Source organism: Medicago sativa, chromosome 1, assembly GCF_051527215.1.
Source record: "Medicago sativa cultivar Bolivia chromosome 1, Bolivia_mono, whole genome shotgun sequence".
NCBI classification, from domain to species: Eukaryota; Viridiplantae; Streptophyta; class Magnoliopsida; order Fabales; family Fabaceae; genus Medicago; species Medicago sativa.
The window spans coordinates 84,716,498-84,735,683 of NC_140749.1; the positions used below are offsets into that span (position 1 = coordinate 84,716,498).

General features: G+C 32.4%; 1 protein-coding gene across 1 annotated transcript; it reads left to right on the forward strand.

The window, feature by feature from the left end:
* The first annotated feature begins 2,043 nt into the window (after positions 1–2,043).
* On the forward strand, positions 2,044–16,810 carry LOC146958417 (pectin acetylesterase 9-like). Its single transcript, XM_085739937.1, has 13 exons — positions 2,044–2,586; positions 2,679–2,761; positions 6,061–6,190; positions 13,211–13,290; positions 13,921–14,007; positions 14,112–14,236; positions 14,337–14,397; positions 15,202–15,258; positions 15,334–15,411; positions 15,517–15,622; positions 15,832–15,980; positions 16,319–16,456; positions 16,544–16,810. The coding sequence occupies exons 1-12, from the start codon at positions 2,460–2,462 to the stop codon at positions 16,448–16,450; spliced, it is 1,215 nt and encodes a 404-aa protein (XP_085596063.1). The 5' UTR covers positions 2,044–2,459; the 3' UTR covers positions 16,451–16,456; positions 16,544–16,810.
* Positions 16,811–19,186: the final 2,376 nt, after the last annotated feature.

Genomic DNA, 19,186 nt, shown 5'->3' on the forward strand with positions numbered 1-19,186 from the left:
CCGGTAGACACGTGTCCGGGATTCCGATCTGAGAAATTCCAGTTTATGCTTCCTTCTAACTCTGTGAGGGTCATATCCAACGGTGGGATCGACCATACATGATTCGGGTTCCCGGAGGTAAAATTCAGACACACACAAAAACGATAAAATTTAAAAGAGAAATAATTTAGTCATATCACTTAATATCGTTTATCGTTTAAATTTATCTTTCACTTATGTGCGTTCATATAAAGTTTATTTAGGCTTGTGTCGATGTAAGACTTTGCCTATATAAAAACCCATAATTAAATGAATTTAATTGATCATTTCAAATCTAGTAATAGATATTAAATATTATATAAATCCGTAGATTACTGAATTGCATGCGTGGTGCAGTTGGTCAAGGTACAGTCTTTCTTTGTGTTAGAGGACCGGGTTCGAGTCATGCCTACGTGATTTTTTAATTTTTTTTAATTTTTTTCACTCATCTTCTTCGCCCGTCAACTGTATATGGGTTATTTTGACCCGCCATTCGATCCGACCGGATCTCCCTTTCAACGCAATGAAATGCAACTACTTTTACATAGTTTTGGTCGGAATTAAAATTCAAGATGAAATCACATACTTTTTTTCCAAATCCACAAGCCAATCGTAGATTAATTTTTGAAGGTTCTTGCATAAAAAAACTTGATTATATTTTTTTCTTTCACCGAAGTTACAAATTTGATTTTTGTTTAATCTACGAAAGCCAAATTGCAGATTTTTAATTAAAAGGATGCAAGGTTGCAGCTACACAATAACAATCACACAATTTTGGCACTACATCAATTTTAAAATAATTGCTTAAACGAGAAACACAAACAAACCAACTCTCTGTATTGTGTTTTTAGGAGTGTTTCCACAACCTCAACAAAGTCTACTCCATAACGTAGTCGCTAACACAAACAAACCAACTCTCTGTACTCCACACTATTCTCGACCAGAGGCAAGTTAGTGACTGAGCTCCTACATACGTGACTAATGTTCACCCTGTGTTGGAAACATTTAAGGAAATAAAGACAAGCTTCCACAAAGAACTCAAGCACGTCAAATTACATAATGGCAATCAGCAAAGAACCTATGAAATTTGATGTTTGGAAACAGCAAGCGACAGATTGTTTTAAATAAGGTGGTTATGCAGTTCATATTTTCAGTTCTTGTCTTCTATATTTCAATATGAATAAATCAACTGATTTTCTCTAGCAGTTCTGCATAATATTGTTTGACTCATCATGAAGAGCCTGTAGTGGTAAATCAAATATACCAAAGATTTTCAATTGAGCCTGAAGGGATAGTTTCCACAACCTCGACAACAACAACGTAGTCGCTAAACGTAGAGAGATATTGAAGAGAGGAGAGAGAATTGTAGTTAGAGAGAAGAGAGGATAGAGTGGAGAGAGAGATTGTACTTAGAAGGAGGTTGATATGTTTGGATTGAGTGTGGAGAGGTGTAGGTGCTCTTTTGCTGAGGTGGACTAGATCCAATCCATTGTTATAATCCTAAGGTTAAAAAAAAGCATCTTTTGCTCCCTCACTAGATGAGGGACCTATTGGCTCCCTCATGTTAGACTTGGCCAAAATTCAAATCAATTTTGCACTTTTAAAACCAGTTGTAACCGATTCAAAAGTGAAATAAAACCTACACACAATTCTTATGAAATATTGTTTTTAAGCAATTTATATAGAAATGCATTTGGTGATATTGACAATTTTTTTTTTTTTGGGATAGTGGTTACTAACTACCATAACAAGACATTAGTTAGCCATAACTTGAACTCAAAGTTAGCAAAAAAGCAAACCCCACCATTGCAACATGGTTTGGTTATGGTTATCATCTTGATCCATATTCTGTTTGATGGTGGGTCCATTCCACACCACACACACTCCCTTCCCTCTCAAAATTCCTTTCTCATCCAATTTTTCTTCTTCCAATATATTCATTCAATAATAATACACTTCCTTCTCAATACGACACCGCGCACTACACTACACTCCTTATAAAGCTTTCTACAAACACACATTCTCACATTTCATTCCTTTCACGCTTCTCTTTCTTTTTCTCTTTTTACTTTTCCATATTTCTATTCTATCAACCTTTTACCTTAGATTGAGCGTGCGTTTTATTAATTCTCCATTTTTATCATCACTAATCGTAATTAGTAATTAATTATTTATTGTTATGGCCACTTTTTCATGACCAAATCAATGAAGCCTCGATTTCAATTACGTGGATTTCCATTTCCGTTTACGTTTCTTTCCAAATCCATTGTGATTTACCATTTCTTCAATATTCTTTTAAGACAAATAGCAAAACAACAACAACAGAGTAGTAGTGATACAACAGTTATATTTAGATCTCACTTTCATCTCAAATCTCTTTTGTATTGAGAGAATTGGAAACAAGTGGAAAAACTAAGATTCATAATTCGTTTTCTGTTACGATGAAATTCGCGGTGGCGTTCGCATTGTTGTATCTAATCACAGTGGAGGCATGGCGTGTTCACTCACAAGAACAGAAGATTTATGTGAACATGACGCTCGTTAACAACGCACGTGAAACCGGTGCTTGTAAGTTTAATTAATTTCATTGAAATTATTGGCTATTATTATTATTATTATTATTATTATTTATTGAAATTTTGAGTGGTGTAAATTTATAGTTTGTTTGGATGGGAGCTTACCGGCATATCACCTGGACAGAGGATTTGGAGCTGGTAAAGACAATTGGCTTCTACAATTTGAGGTATATTCATATTTTTCTCATTGTTCTGTTGAAGTTATTTTAAATGACATGACAACTATATGATTTGAAATGATATATTAATGTCTTTGAAGGATATTATGGAAATTGTTACGTAGAACGTTTTTTCTTGATTACTCGGTTTGAATCTACAATCTCCTTGTTGCTTTGAATGACAAAAAATGTTAATAAAAACTGCATTAAATTTTCATATGAATAACTGGCTTAGTTTATGTATATGAGTTTATTATTTGCATCAAGTTATAAGATCGAATACTATATTTGATTTCAGTATAAAAGAAAGTTAATCCATTGTGTTGGTCTAGTGATATTGTTTTTGGATAGATTTAATTTTTTTTTTAAAGTATAAAAGAAAGTTTTTTTTTTTTAAGGAAGGAAGTATAAAAGAAAGTTTAGTCAACAAAAATGAATATCAATAAAAAATTTGAACTTTTTGAATGAACTTTTGTGACCAAATATTCTCTTTTATTTAAGATACTCTCTCCATCCCGAATTAATTGAGTCATTTTCTCATTTTACACATATTAAGAAAAATGTATAAATAAAGGAGAGAGAAAAGTGGTTTTAAGTGCTTTTGTTAAGTATTGGTGCAAAGTGGAATATATTGAATTGGGAATGATGAAAGTAGTATTAATTAGAGTTATAAAGGGGAAAAGTAATTAATATTGTATTAAAAATTGAAATGACTCACTTATTTTAAAACAATTTTTTTTATAAATGACTCAGATATTAAGGGACGGAGGGAGTAAAAGAGAGTAATATGATGTAAAAAAAAAAAAAAAAAGTGAAAGTGTACAAAATGGTGAGTGAAAAAGTTACGGAGTGTCAGGGTTGTTTTGTAGCGTTTGAAAAAGTGGGGGTGGTGTGTATTTTTGGGTTGTGGGGTTAAAGTGTGATGATTGATTGGTTGGTTTCGAAATGCTATACTACGATAGAGTGTGTTTTCCTGTCGTCTCCGCCTAGACTTTTGCGCACGCACTGCTTTACGTTAGCTTTTTCTTCCAACCCCGTCCTTCACAATATTCACTGTTCATCTTAATATGAAACTTTTCCCCTTCATTTTTAATTGTGGTATTGTCCTTGACATGAAATTTTTGTTTATATGTAACTGTTGTTTTAAATTTTAATCCAACAGTAGAGGTTGGATCTAATAAAAAATATTATCATTTAAATTTGACACGTTTCAAATGGAATTAACTTTGATGGAGAGAACCTATGAATATAGAAAAAAATGTTTTTTTTAACTAAATAAATATAAAAAAGAATTGTTAAGAGATTCTAAAGGGAATTTGTTTTTTTAGACTAAAATCATTGTTAAGGAAATGAAACAATTAGATATATTTATTAAAAGAATTTTCATAATATTATCTAAATTTGATACGTTTCAAAGGGAACTAACTTTGATCAAATGGAACTAACTTTGATGGAGAGAACCTATGAATATAGAAAAAAAATGTTTTTTTACTAAATAAATACTCCAAAAAAAAGAATTGTTAAGAGATTCTAAAGGGAATTTGGTCAAAAAAAAAAGAGATTCAAAAGGGAATCGATTTTTTTAGACTAAAAGCATTGTTCAAGGAAGTGAAATAATTATATATATTCCTTAAAAGAATTTTCATAATATTAGTAATTATTTGGTAAAAAAGGTAAACAATTTCACAATATTATTAATTATCTGGTAAAAAAGGTAAAATTTCATAATATTATTAACTATTTGGTAAAAAAAATGGTAAACATTTTCATAATATTATTAATTATATGTCAAAATTAATGGATTTAGACATTCAAAACATTTAATATATTTTTGATTTATTAAACAAATTATTAAACTTTTGTAAAACAATTAATAGTTACCATACGTTATTGTGGATTAAATCAAACAATAATTTATTAGCAATTTATTTATTACATTTTTTATAAATTAGTGTCAAGATTAAATCTTATGTTTTTCAAGGGTGTTAAACCATATGTTTTTAAAAAATTAACTCTATAGTAATTGATATTCATGATATAAAATTTTGACAATATTTTTTTTTATCTGCATAGTGTTTTTAGCTGTCATAGCATTAATCAGCACGTTCTCACCAAAAATAAAATCAACATACAATTATATTTCAAAAAATCAAAGATAAATCAAAACCAGCATTAATTGGTATATAACCTTTTCTATTAAAAAAAATAAGATTAAGTGCACATGTTGTTCTTTTTAGAACATGTCGCATATGAAGTTTGGTCGTTCAAAATCCCACATGTTGTCATGTAGTTGGTTTTATTACTGCAGTACGTCCACCTTCCACATGTGTGGGTTGATGTTTGAAACCGAGAAGACCATCTCCAATGGAGACCCTCAACTTTGAGGTCTTAAATGAGTCTCACACTGACAAATCACTTTTTTATTATTTTTTAATAATAGTACGTAATAAGTACTCAACCATTTCAATGGAGACCCTCTAATAAAATGTCTAAATGAGTCACACCAATAACTATTTATTTAAGACACTATTATAGGGGTCCCACAAAAAACTCAATGACAACTCAAATAATTATTATTTTATTTAAAAGTGGTGTGGGTCCACTTAAAAATGGGGGTGTTAAGTAAGACCCTGAGTCTTAAGAGACCCCATATTTTTTTCCCACATTGGGAGTACCCATTAGGTACTGGATCTTAAATGGTAAAGACCCTACAATGTGGATGGTTTAATATGCTTTTGTAGAAATTCAAACCTCGATAAATTGATGATAAGCTATAAAGAGAGAAAAAGAGCAAAATACTGAAGAGTGTTGAAAACTAAAGACCGACTATGTATCTTTGTTGTATATGTAATGTTTTTTTTTAGGTGAAATGTGAAAATGTTCTTGTAGGAGCAAGTTATTATTTATTTTGTATCCAAAAAATTATTATTTATTATCATAGTTTAAGAACTTTTTAGTTGAATTTAAATATTTAAGGATTAAATCGGTGAGAAAACAATAGTTTATAGACTAAGTTGAATGTTTATTCTTCATAAATTACGTGCTTCGATAACGTGAAACGAAAGATAGAAAGCACTGTTATTGTTGAACTATATATAGGTATGTCGGAGAATAAGTTTTCATACTATATAACTTCCAATCCAAGCAAAGACATTGAAATTGATATCTGAAATGACAAAGTGGATGAAACAGCAGCTAGTTATTTCAGTCAGCTCTGTGGAGCCCAAATCTCAACTGAAGAAATTACCCTTTTAGTTTTGCATTCATAAATTATTAATGATCAACACCATATTTATGGTACTTGCCAGGGAGGTGGTTGGTGCAATGACTTGAAATCATGCTTGGAGAGAGCACAAACCCGCAGGGGTTCAACAAATTACATGACCAAATATGAGAACTTCAAGGGTATTTTAAGCAACAATGCTACCGTTAATCCAGGTAAATCAATATCTGCTCTGTTTTTTCTTTTCTTTTCATCTTTCATCTGAGAATTATGATAATTAACTCCATTCACTTGAATTTCAACGTTCCTTAACTAAATATTTTATTGATATAAAATGCCAAAAAATAGATATATAGAATGTTCAATTTTTCAAATTTAAATTATAGGCTGTATTAAATTATAGCATTTCCCATATAGTATTGTTTATTTATTTTTATGTTCATAATAATTTGTATTAATTGAAGTTTAAATTATTTGCACACCCTAACCTATTGTTCTAGTTACGCCACCGAATACTCTAAACCACCAACACCAACACCAAGTTATCTTTATGATCCATTTGGCATAATGAGATACCGATATTACACAATAATGTCTAGTATTATTGAGCTAGCAGCAGCAGCAGCAGCACTTTTCTAATTTCTACTAATTGGTAGTAAAATGTATTGGTAGGTATTTGGGTGACACTAACTTAGCTCCATTAATTTTTACACTTTTGCTGTAGCAACGGTCCTTGTAAAACAGCTGTTCTTTTGATTTTAAATTGAACGGTCCAGTGACAAATATGTATGCCCAACTGTGTCCATTGAATCTCCACAATAACTAAGCTACATGTTCCTCCAGATTCCCTTTCACGTGCTCTTGTTGTTCCCTTGATTGCTACCTTTTGTTTTTTTTCACCTAACTTTCAATTTTCACTTCTCTTTGTTCTGCATAAAAACTTCCAATCTTGTATCTTGCGTGCTTCCGTTGTCCATTTGACATGTGACCGTGCGAGTTGACAGACATTACCATTCTCGTTTCATAATTCTTAACTCTGTAAATTTCTTGATGTTATGGGTTAAGTAAGGCAAACTAAACATCACAAAACCAACACCCCCTCCAGCTTAGTATTGGACATGGAGCGTGACTTGAGTGGTCCAAAAGAAAAATATAATAGTAGATCACTCAATAAATCTTGGATAAGCTATATGCCATTGATAGAAATCTGGCAAGTGTACCAAAAATATATCGAAGTAATAAAATTTATAAGTTCGTATCCACAGGGACTGTTTCAATTTCTACTCGGCAAAGACGTTAAAATTTAGGATGTATTAAATTTATAAGGTTGCCCTAGGCAGTTGGATTGATTGCGTAAAAATAATAAATTGCAAGTAAATAAACTGGTTGGAAGATTATATGGAAAACAGATGATTAAGCTGTCGAATCCTCTATTGGTCTCTGTGGTAGCTAAATTCTCTAAGTTCTCAATGTAAATTCAGCCTTCACGACAAATTAACTAAGTGGTTTTGATCAATCTCTTGACTCAAAATCCTTTCCTAAGTTATAACCCTATTAATCTCTTAACCAGATTGAATAACCGTGGAAGCAAAGTCAGAACGTCAATTTATATGTCATAACTCTCAATTTCCTATCTCTAGGTTCCTAGTGTTGAGTTAAACAGAATTATTATTTCAGGATTAAAAGCTAGGGCTAGTAGTCATTCAATTCCTAAGATCAATTCATGTAATTGCAAGAAGCTAGGGTTAGTAGTCATACAAAACAATAACATGAAAGCAATAAACACAAGTAATTCTGAATAAAAACTGAATTATATTGATAACAATAGAGTCAAAAGCTAAATGGGTTCACAGATACAATAGATTCATCTTGGCTTAATCAAAGGAAATTAGCTACTCATGTTCATAGAAATAAACAACATAAAAAGAAAACAAAACCGAGAGTTTCGTAGTTGCCGACGTTGCTCTTGAATTTCTTCTCAATTGATGTTGTTGATGTGCATACCGTAGCTGCTCCCTTCAATCGCACATACTGTTTGTGCGTGATGCCTTGTTCTCCAAACCGTGATCCATACCAAAACGTGAATAATATGTTGTGCGGCTCCTTTCTCTTATATAGCAAGCATAACCTAGTTCCTTTTCTTTCCTTCCAAGTTATGTCACGTTTTCTACTTTTCTTTTGCTGAAGCCCATTTACTTGCTAATCTTTGTTTCATACCTTCTATTCACACCACCCAAAAACACTTGTTCATGTGTCAATCATAATTAATTCATACGTGGCAGCAAATCCAATCAACAATCGTGGCACGTTTCTTGGTTCATCGTGCCACGATACTTCCAGAACGTATCAGTGAATTCCACATCCTTTCAACGTGCCACGATTAGAGCAAACGTGGCACGATTCTTCACATTTTTTCCTCTTTTTCTCAATTTCTTCCTTTGGGCTCTTGTTCCTATTTTAATCTGATTTCACCATGAATTACAAGCAGTTGACTCTCTAAACATTACAAAAAGGACACAAATATGACTAAAAAACTAGTAATGACGTACTGTCATCACAACCCCCAACTTGAACCATTCCTTGTCCTCAAGGAATCTACTTGCAATATTGACAATCGACAGTAAAATAACAATTACCTGATCAAGCGATAGTACCCAAAAGTTCAACATCTTACTAGCTAAAGATGAGCTAGTTTGACTTGTTAGCAACCACCAATTCACAACTCCATGCAACAATATGAAAAGGGTTCACACACAGTCGACATGCAATCTACATATTACCATAAGCTTGAAAAGTTTCTAAACGTCAATCAAAATCAATGTCAATGCACACTTTGAGGTCTTTAAGGGTTATAACGGGGCTTAGCTGAAGGTGGGATAATATTTGGATAAGTAGGCTACACAAAATATGAGTTAGGCACTCCTACGGATATTAAAGCATAGATTCAATCCCTCATTCACCCTTTGAAACAACAATTTGTAAAGGTACTAGAGAACATTTGTAACTTGTTGGGACAATCAAGATTAAAGTTACTCAGAATTTCAATGTTTTGTCCCTTTTTCATTCTCTTCTTTTTTTTTTCTTTTTTTTTTTTGATACATCATTTTTGAGTGTATATACACCATTTTCCAGTGTATTTTTCATGATATGTTCTTTCTTTGTTCTCTAGTACCCCCACCCCCAACTTAGTTGGTTGCTAATTCCAGAAGCAACCCCAAACTTAATATTTAGCAACATACTACAATGCCTAACTCAGAAAAACAATATGGGACAAGTCCTAAAAGTCTTTAAGCTTGTAATGCAGTTTGTCACCGAACAAAAAGATCTAAACCTACCGGCTCAATTTGGCTAAAGAAAGGATAATTATTCAAATATAAACAGGGTAGGCATCAAAAAGGCTCACAGGACCAAGCACTTTTGCCTCAGTGTGCTAATGACAAAGATCAATCGACAGTAGAGAAACAATGCAAGTTCTAGAAATGTAAAAGCATGGAACACTCTATATAAGTAAATTGAAAAAGAAAATTTGGCCATGAACCTTACAGTGTTAGATTTATGGGAGTTGTGACTACCTATCTTTAACTGCCGTACACTTCGCCTTTGAAATCAAGGCACTCCTCCTTTTGAACTTTTGGAATACCACTTGAACAAGCATTTGTTACTAAACTGGAAAAAGTCAATAAAACAAACAAATTCATCAATAATAAACAAGTGCAAATTCAATATAGCATGGGGTACAACTGAGTTATTCAAACACACCGACAATTTTCTGACTCAACAATAGAAATAAAATACTGAAAATAAAGACATAATAAAAAGAAGATGGGTTGACTCCCACCAAGCGCTTTCTTTTACGTCATTGAGCTTGACGCTTCAACCACTGTTAGGGTGGCAAATATGTCAGAAAGAACACATCATCCTTCTTCTTCCTCTTGTTTGGTAGGAATTCCATGAATTTGTAACAAAGAAGTAGATGCTCCCATGCGCTCACAGTTAAACCTTTGGAATTTAAGCTCTCCCACCTTAGAGAAGGATATGCATCCATTTGCACACGAGTGATTTCCTTAACCTCTGTTTGTTCAGACTTCGGGAATATGTCAGCACTCCTCACTTTTGGATTTTCTTCCACCACAACCTTGTGACACTTAGTCTCCATCTGAACCAACTTCCTCTGAGACTCATGTGCTTTCTCAACAAGATCACCACACTGAACATCAAACTTCTCAAATGAAACTTGATTGGACACCAAGAAATCATCTAAAATATTTTGCAGTTGAGTATTGTAATCGATGTTGATCACCTCTTTCTTCCCTTCACAATTACTACCTGGTTGATTCGCCTCATAATGACCACAACTCGAGATTTTGTTGTCCAAAATTCTGATCTTAAAAGATAGCATATATTTTTCATACTGCAACTTAGCAATCTCTTCTGTGTCATAGAGGAGTACCCTGTCTATCATAGCTGCAAAACTTGGATAAACTCTTCAGTAGCAAAGCACAAATAAATAGAAGTGAAGAGCATAAATAACAATTTTTTTTTATATATAAACAAAAAATATAAATGACAGAAATCCTAAATAATAACGAAATTACCAAGTTGAAATGATTCAACAGTCCCCGGCAACGGCGCCAAAAACTTGATAAAAATCTGGCAAGTGTACCAAAAATATATCGAAGTAATAAAATTTATAAGTTCGTATCCATAGGGACTGTTTCAATTTCTACTCGGCAAAAGCGTTAAAATAAAGGATGTATTAAATTTATAGGGTTGCCCTAGGCAGTTGGATTAAGTGAGAAAATAATAAATTGCAAGTAAATAAAAATGGTTGGAAGTTATATAGAAAACAAATGATTAAGCTGGTGAATCCGCTATTGCTTTATATGACTAGTTTACCTCTCTTTACTCTCAATTACTATTCATTCTTTACGACAAATTAACTAAGTGGTTTTGATCAATCTCTTGACTCAAAACCCTTTCCTAAGTTATAACCCTATTAATCTCTTAACCAGATTGAATAACCGTGGAAGCAAAGTCGGAACGTTAATTTATATGTCATAACCCTCAATTTCCTATCTCTAGGTTCCTAGTGTTGAGTTAAACAGAATTACTATATCAGGATTAAAAGCTAGGGCTAGTAGTCATTCAATTCCTAAAATCAATTCATGTGATTGCAAGAAGCTAGGGCTAGTAGTCATACAAAACACTAACATGAAAAGCAATAAACACAAGTAATTCTGAATAAAGACTGAATAACATTGATAATAAAGAGAGTTCAACTACTGGTTCATATATTACAATAGGTTCATCATGGCTCAATCAAAGGGAATTAGTTACACATGATCAAAGAAATAAACAACATAGTAAAGAAAATAAACCGGTAGAATTCCGTCGTCGTCGACGTTGTTCCTCAATTCTTTCTCAATCGCTACTGTTGATGTTTCTTTTCATATCCATGTGCCTAATTTCTTGTCTCGTGATGCGTGTCTTCTTTCCAAACCAAATTGTTATCACTGCCGTTCCAAAACCGCAAACGTGAATCCCTTTTGTTGTGCTATGCGGCTTCCTTTTATAAGTGATGTACCCTAGTTGCTTTCTTGGTCCACAAGCATGTTACGTTTTCTTTTGCTTCAGCCCAATATCATTTTGTCTCATATCTTCTATTCACACCACCCAAAAACACTTGTTCATGTGTCAATCATAATTAATTCATACGTGGCAGCAACTTTATTTAATCATCGTGGCACGTTTCGTGGTTCATCGTGCCACGAAATTTCCAGAACGTATCAGTGAATTCCACATCCTTGCAACGTGCCACGATCCTTGCTCAACGTGGCACGATTCTTCTTGTTTTAGGCAAATTTCTATCTTTTCACCAATTTTCTTCTCTTGGGCTCTTGTTCCTGTTTTAATCTGATTTCACCATGAATTATAAGCAGTTGACTCTATAAACATTACAAAAAGGACACAAATATGACTAAAAAACTAGTAATGACGTACTGTCATCAGCCATCTTAAATTTTTATATTGGATCTAAATTATTAAACCGGTTTATAAGGTGATGATTAGTCTCATGTATAAATCTATGTCCATGCCTTTTCCCTTTCAATGAGACTCTAGCACCCTCTCATGCCCAGGAGGGGACATGGAGCGTGACCCAAATGGTGCGATAGTGAAATTCTTGTAACATGTGGTATAATCGATCTTGAAGAGACTCTTATATCATATTAAAATTTGAATTGAACTTGGCTCAATATTACAATATCAATTTTTTAAGATGATGACTGCCCTTGATTATATAAATCAAGTTCGAGCATTCTCATTTCGACTCTCAACATGCATTATATGTTATTTATTTATGAATCTTGATAATTTGTGTCATAAGGACGCAATGTTAAACAATTCAAAAATAAAAATTTTATATGCAACTTTTTCGTCAAAATTACTATACTTAGTGACTTAACATGTGTTCTTAATTATAACAATCGTTGACATTTTCCTTATATTATTACTTTTGTCTTCATTTGTTCATCTCTACATCACTTCAACTCTCCAATCATTATGTCCAGCTCAGATGTCGGTAGACATACCTTATTTCCTTATTTCTTTTACAGCTAAAACTTAGAAGACATACCTTATTTGTAATCTAATATTTTGGGGGTAATGTGACCATCATGCGAACTAAAGTAGTTGTGTTAGATCCGTGACTCGTGCTTTGTTTCTTTCATACATGTAAAAAACCGTATTTGCCCAGTATTATATTGATAATTAACAAATTATTATGCATTTGCACAATGTGCTAGTTTATTTTTCCACCATTGATAAGTTTGTCTATTTGTGCGTGGTGGAAGACTTGTACCTATAGAACTGATCATATATATAACATCCTAATATCAATTGTTACCTTTTTTAATTAACAATGATGATTTCCTATTAAGCGGTAAGTATAAGAAATTAATACTTGAGTTTGATTAAAACAACAGCAAGACTTGTGCCCTCTAAACTCAAATTAATACTTGAGTTTGTTTAATGATTAAAATAACTAATTTGATTAGATTTTTACTTATTTCTAATTGAACTCCGTTTTAGCCATACATATGGGTTAAAACTCAAAAAAGACATTTTCTCATTTTTAATAAGTGTTTTTTTTCCATTTCAGTTTGCTGTTTTATCTTTTAAATTGTGTAAGTTTTATTATTAATTTTATTTTCATTTGCCTTTGACTGTTGTACCAGACTTTTACAACTGGAACAGGGTGAAGCTGAGATACTGTGATGGAGCTTCATTTACTGGAAACAGAGTGTTTAATAATGGGGTAATTTGATATAACTGCTATTTTTTTATATAACAAACATTTTTAAATTCTTGTAATTTATTCAACAAATATTTTAAATTTATGTACAAAGGTAATATTAACATTAAAATGAATCACAAGGATATTTGGGTTAATTATCTTCATGGACAAAAGTCTTTAACGTTTTTCAAAGATAGGAAATTTTAATATGAGCCACTTTACTCTAGGTCCATCGTGGACTAATATTTAAAAAAATGTTAAAAATTTAACGACGATAAACTTCGTCTCTTGGTAGTAGATGTTAATGGTCATGCTTGAAATAATGATTTAATTGATATCGATTTAAACAACGGAAAATAAATAGATAGCTCGTGTTTGTTGAACGACATCAATCAAACATCTGACTTAGACATAAATATTAGAAATGTCTTCTCTCAAAAGAGAAAAAAAAAAAATGTCATGAGTTCTTTTTTGTTACAATGTCATGAGTTCTATTTCTGAACGGTATGGTCGATCGTCGTTGAAATTTCTGATAATTATAATTATTGATCCTTGATGGACCACACCGAAGAGCTCACCTCTTCTTGCTTATGTAGTGGTTCTAAATTCAACTTTACTAATTTGTTTCTGTGTTTGTGTGATGAAAATCAGACAACAAGGCTTTACTTCAAAGGGCAAAAGATCTGGGAAGCCATGATTGCCGACCTTCTGCCAAAAGGTTTAGGAAAGGCACGCAAGGTATATATATATAGTTGCTCTTTATGAAAGTTTAGGTTAACTGACTATATCATATTATTTATGATTTGAATGAATTTATAATACCAACTTTGTATGTTGTTTAGGCTTTGCTTTCAGGCTGCTCAGCAGGAGGTTTAGCCACCTTTCACCACTGTGACAACTTCACCAAGTATTTGCCAACCAATGCTAGTGTTAAATGCTTGAGTGATGCAGGTTTTTTCCTTGATGGGTATGTTAAAGACTTTTGCACCCTCTTTTCTCTATTTTGAGTCATTATTTCAGCTTAATCTAAACATACCAACAATCCCTTTTGCACCCTCTTTTTGCAGAAGAGATGTCAGTTTGAACCACACCATGAGATACTTTTTCAAAAGTGTAGTTACATTGCAGGTAACCTTCAATAATGCGCCATTTATATACATACTTGTGTTTTGGAAATTGAGTTAATTTTAATCAATTACATTTATATGCTTCCTGAAGGAGAAATTTCGAGGTTTTCATTTTCTAAGATGAAAGCGATTAATAGACGGAGTGCATAACATGTACTAATTAACAATTATTGAAAGTATAGTAAGCATTATGCAAACTATTGCGAAGATAAAATTTACCAGTTGCAACTTGCAAGTTGCATTCTCGATCAGTCAACTTAAGCTCAATGATTTTGATACAAGATTTGGCAACATATTTTCATAAGTTTGAAAACTATGTGAGCTGCATTTGTCGTCAAAGATGCAGTGCAGCGATCCCAAATAACTTTCAACAACCGAACCAACAACTGAAGAAGTAGGTTTATGAAACTTGGAATTGGCCTTTGTGAAGATTTGTATGCCAGAAGAAAGATAATCAGTAAAATCATGAAATAACACAAATGATATAAGGAAGCCTCTATTAGGATTTCTTATTACAATATTAGTTGCTGAGTGGCATCATTTGTAATCGATATCACTTTCATAGAGTCCAATGATGTGTATTGTGTAAATAGGTCCCAATGAAATGAAAAGCATAGTGCTCAAATGGATATTTTTAACATCATTCTTGTTTAATACTTCTTACTCATCACTTCAATATCTTATGAAATAGAGAAAGGAATCCACATGCTATTCCCTATATTGAATTTTTTCAAATTCCATAAGAGAAAGAAAAGTGGGTAACAGTAAACAGGCTTACTTGACATAGTTTTGTCTTGTGTAACAGGGGGCAGTAGAGAACCTGAATAAAAACTGCACCAACGCGATGTCTTATCCAGACCTGGTATGTTTCCATGAACTTGCATCATTAGCTCAGGAAGATTGTACAAGATTCTGACATATTTTGTGTTTCATGCAGTGCTTCTTTCCACAATATGTGTTGAAATATATATCAACACCGTTTTTTATCTTGAACTCTGCCTATGATGTATTCCAAGTAATAGTTTCTGAGATGCATTTAGTTCTTAACTTTCTATGATGTACATTATATTAAACTCATAGTTGGTGAATTATGAAATTAATAAACTTAAAATGTCAACAGTTCCATAATATATTGGTGCCACCTTCAACTGATCCCCGCGGGCACTGGATCCACTGCAAGAAGGACCCAGCGGCATGCACACCAACCGAAATTAATACATTGCAAGGTCCCTCTTTCAATTATCTGCCATCAATCTCACATTTATTGATACAGCTTTCACTCACTCTTTTTATACGAAGTTTCTTTTTTAATGTTAATAAGTATTTTAGTATCTTTTGTCAAAGAATTAAGTAGTTTACTCCATAAACAAGTTCAAATTTCATCCTCTTAACTGTGAATAAACTGACTTTCCTTAATTCAATGCACTTTACTCAGGTTTTAGGCTCAGCATGATTGCAGCTTTGAAACCCTTCTACTTTTATTCAAACAGCGGGGGAATGTTTATAAATTCATGTTTTGCTCATTGCCAAAGTGAATCGCAAGATACATGGTCTGGAGCTGATTCTCCAAGAATAAAAAACACGGTACCAATCTCTTTGACAACAAAACATAACGATAAACCTGTTTATTGTATGTGAGATTCTAACTAATTTGTTGGATGAACATTTATGTTGTGCTACATAGTGACCAACTTCTGATAACTACTCAAACCTACGATATGTGTATAATTGGAAAAGGAATCTGAGGTCTAATAGATAATTAGTATAAGATTTTTGAACTATGTTAGAGTTGTAGTATTATATCGTTTGATGTTCAAAATTTGAGTCTTACACTTGGAGAATGAAGTGATATTTAAAGCTTGAACTTTCAGCATAGTGAGTTTTTAATCAGCAACATGGTTAATTGACTCTACGTTTTACAGACTATTGCAGAAGCAGTCGGTGATTGGTATTTTAGTAGAAACAGAAGCAAGGCAATAGACTGTCCATATCCATGCGATACAACTTGTCGTAATTTGATACCTGCTCCTGCATTACATAATTTAATACCTTAAGCTCAGGTAATGCCTTAAAAAAATATTGTAGTTCTCTTGGATACCATGGCGAGTTTATCGTCCATTGATCTGACTCAGTTTGAAATGTTTCAGGTCATTTGGAAGATCAGACTGGAATATTTTCCAACAAGCTTTCCAGTTCTCCTATCTGAGGTCCCTGAAGTAAAAGGATAGAGGGTGATTTTTTTTTTATTCAAAACCATACAAGTATACACGATGCTGAATGCTAGGAGATAGAAAATTCTTGATAAAGGAATGAGACAGAATATGTAATTTGAATGATACTTTTCAATTATGTCATTCATATTGCTAAATATATACACTTTTACTTGATAACAATCAATCGGCTTTTGTCTGGTATCTGAAGAAGGCTGTCATCATCTACATGTTATTCTATAATCTTAGGAGATGGTAATTATTCTTGGTGGTTTTCTTTGTTGAGCTGTAAGCAAGCAGTTTATCAGTTCTTCACTGCAAATAGCAATCCAAAGCAACCTCTGCATTAGATGTTAAGTTATGCCGCGGTAATCAGAATGTAGCACATCAACTTCCATAAATAGTAGAACATATTCTTAGTGAGGCACTGACCTATCTCAGGTCCTCGACGTAGATGCCTACAGCCTATTTCTGATCTCATAAAATATAGATTCAAACTCAAGATTACTGTATAAGCTGGAAGGGAGTCCTAACGTCCCATACAAGCTCTCTTCGATAGTTAGTTTGCATGCTTAACGAAATTAAATATATTCCTTAATTTCTACCACATTGATCCCAAACACTATCCATATTGTGAACCCACCAAATTGAAAAGGACATATTGAGAAGATAAGAAAGATCAATATGATTCTTAAGTCATGAGGTTCACCACCTGATTGACTAGTCATTTGGGTTAGGTCTCTTCAAGGTTTTAAGTCATAGCAATATTTAGTTCTGACCATGTGAGTAACTGACTCAGATACACGAATCAAACACTTATCTTTTACAAATCAAACATACCATAGGTTATGCCATGATAATCAAACCATCAACTTCCATAGAACATATTTGGATGAGCAGTGAATTCTATAACATTATGTTGACACCGTGATTTTGTTCAACATGTATTTAGTGTGGGACTAGTCCACATGTGACGTGTATCTCTGGTATTATGGTGGTTTTTTGAGTTTTTAGGAGGATACGATTTTTTGAAATTCTTTACACACACAAAAAAGCACCACAATACTCTAATTTAATTATTTTGTTCAATATTTTTTTTTATAGATGTCGATCTAGTAAATTATTTCCTTGTAATCATGAGAGAAGTGGGAAAAATTTGAGTTTTGTTTAAGGGAGGGACAAATTTGATTGTACTCAAAGATATGAAGAATAACAAATAAACTATTTTGAGTCGTTAATTAGATTAAAAATTATATAATACACGAGTGACTGGTTTGAGTCAATTGATATAGTCACTAATTTGACTATTTCTTTTAGGGAAATGTTAACTTGTGCCCTCAAGGCACAAGTTTAGAAGCCAAATGTAGAAACTTAATTTTGGAAATCGTGCATTCAATGTCTTGAAAATTTAAAAACTTATTTTTTTCAATACAAAATTTATGTTTTAATTCTTTTTTTAGATTCTTAACTTGTGCCCTTAGGGCACAAGTTAACATGACCCTTTCTTTTATGAGTTTAATCAAATTCAAAGAGATATACTAATTTGGTCCAAAATTATGACAAGTCGTTGTTGTTTTACAAGGATGTACTAATGTGTTTCTAGTTTGTCATTTTTCGTATCCAACTTATTTAAGTTGATAAATTCATTTAAAATGTAAAATGGGTAGTATCAACCATCAATTACTAATCAACAAATCAAATGTAGATCCAAATACATATGTATTCTGGTCATTTTAATTTTATCATATTATTTATGGTCATTTTCCCATTGTATACTATTATTAACTTAGATGTTATAAATTTATTCACATATATTTTTTTTTGACAGAATAAATTTAGGGTCTTGTTAACTAGTGCCCGGGGCATTAGTTAAGGAAACAAAAAAAAGAAATATTTGCATTTTTTTTTGAAGATACTTATACTATATTTGGTTTCCTTAACTAGTGCCCCGGGAGCACTAGTTAACATTTTCCATAAATTATTGGCTTTTTTTCATGTCTGCCCCACTTATGAGTTTTTATTACCAATGTGCCCCACTTGAAAAATTAAATACCAATATGCCCTAGTTGAGATTTTGAAGTATGAGTATGCCAAATCAAATGGCGGACTCGAAGGTGACGTGGCAACGAGTTTGCCAATTAAAATGGCGGACTCGTGATCACTTTTTTCCTTCTTTTTTTATTCGTTTTTTTCTTTTTTAGTTGTGGTATTATATTATTTTAATTATTAAAACATAATGACATAAATTAAAAATAATTTAAAAATATAGTAATAAAATGCATAATAAAATATTACAAATACAAAAATTATTACGGAAAATAAAAACTACAAATGTCCGTCCGTGAAATGGACGCAGTGGAAAGAAATCCAAGGAAATGTGGAATGTGTCGTGAGGCCGGACATTCACGAAAAAATTGTCCTCTTACTAGACAAAACTAGTTATTTTTTTTGTAATTGGTATTTTTTTTTTTGAAATATGTAATTGGTATTTTATATTGTGCTATCTTTTAATGTAATAAATATTATTGTTGTTATATTTTATTATGAAGTTTATTAGTCTATTTTCAAAATATTCTTAAT

Coding starts and splice junctions, on each gene's coding strand:
- LOC146958417 (XM_085739937.1), top strand. CDS start 2,460: ATGAAATTCGCGGTGGCGTTCGCATTGTTGTATCTAATCACAGTGGAG. Junction 2,762..6,060: donor ATTGGCTTCTACAATTTGAG/GTATATTCATAT, acceptor GGTACTTGCCAG/GGAGGTGGTTGGTGCAATGA. Junction 13,291..13,920: donor ACAGAGTGTTTAATAATGGG/GTAATTTGATAT, acceptor GATGAAAATCAG/ACAACAAGGCTTTACTTCAA.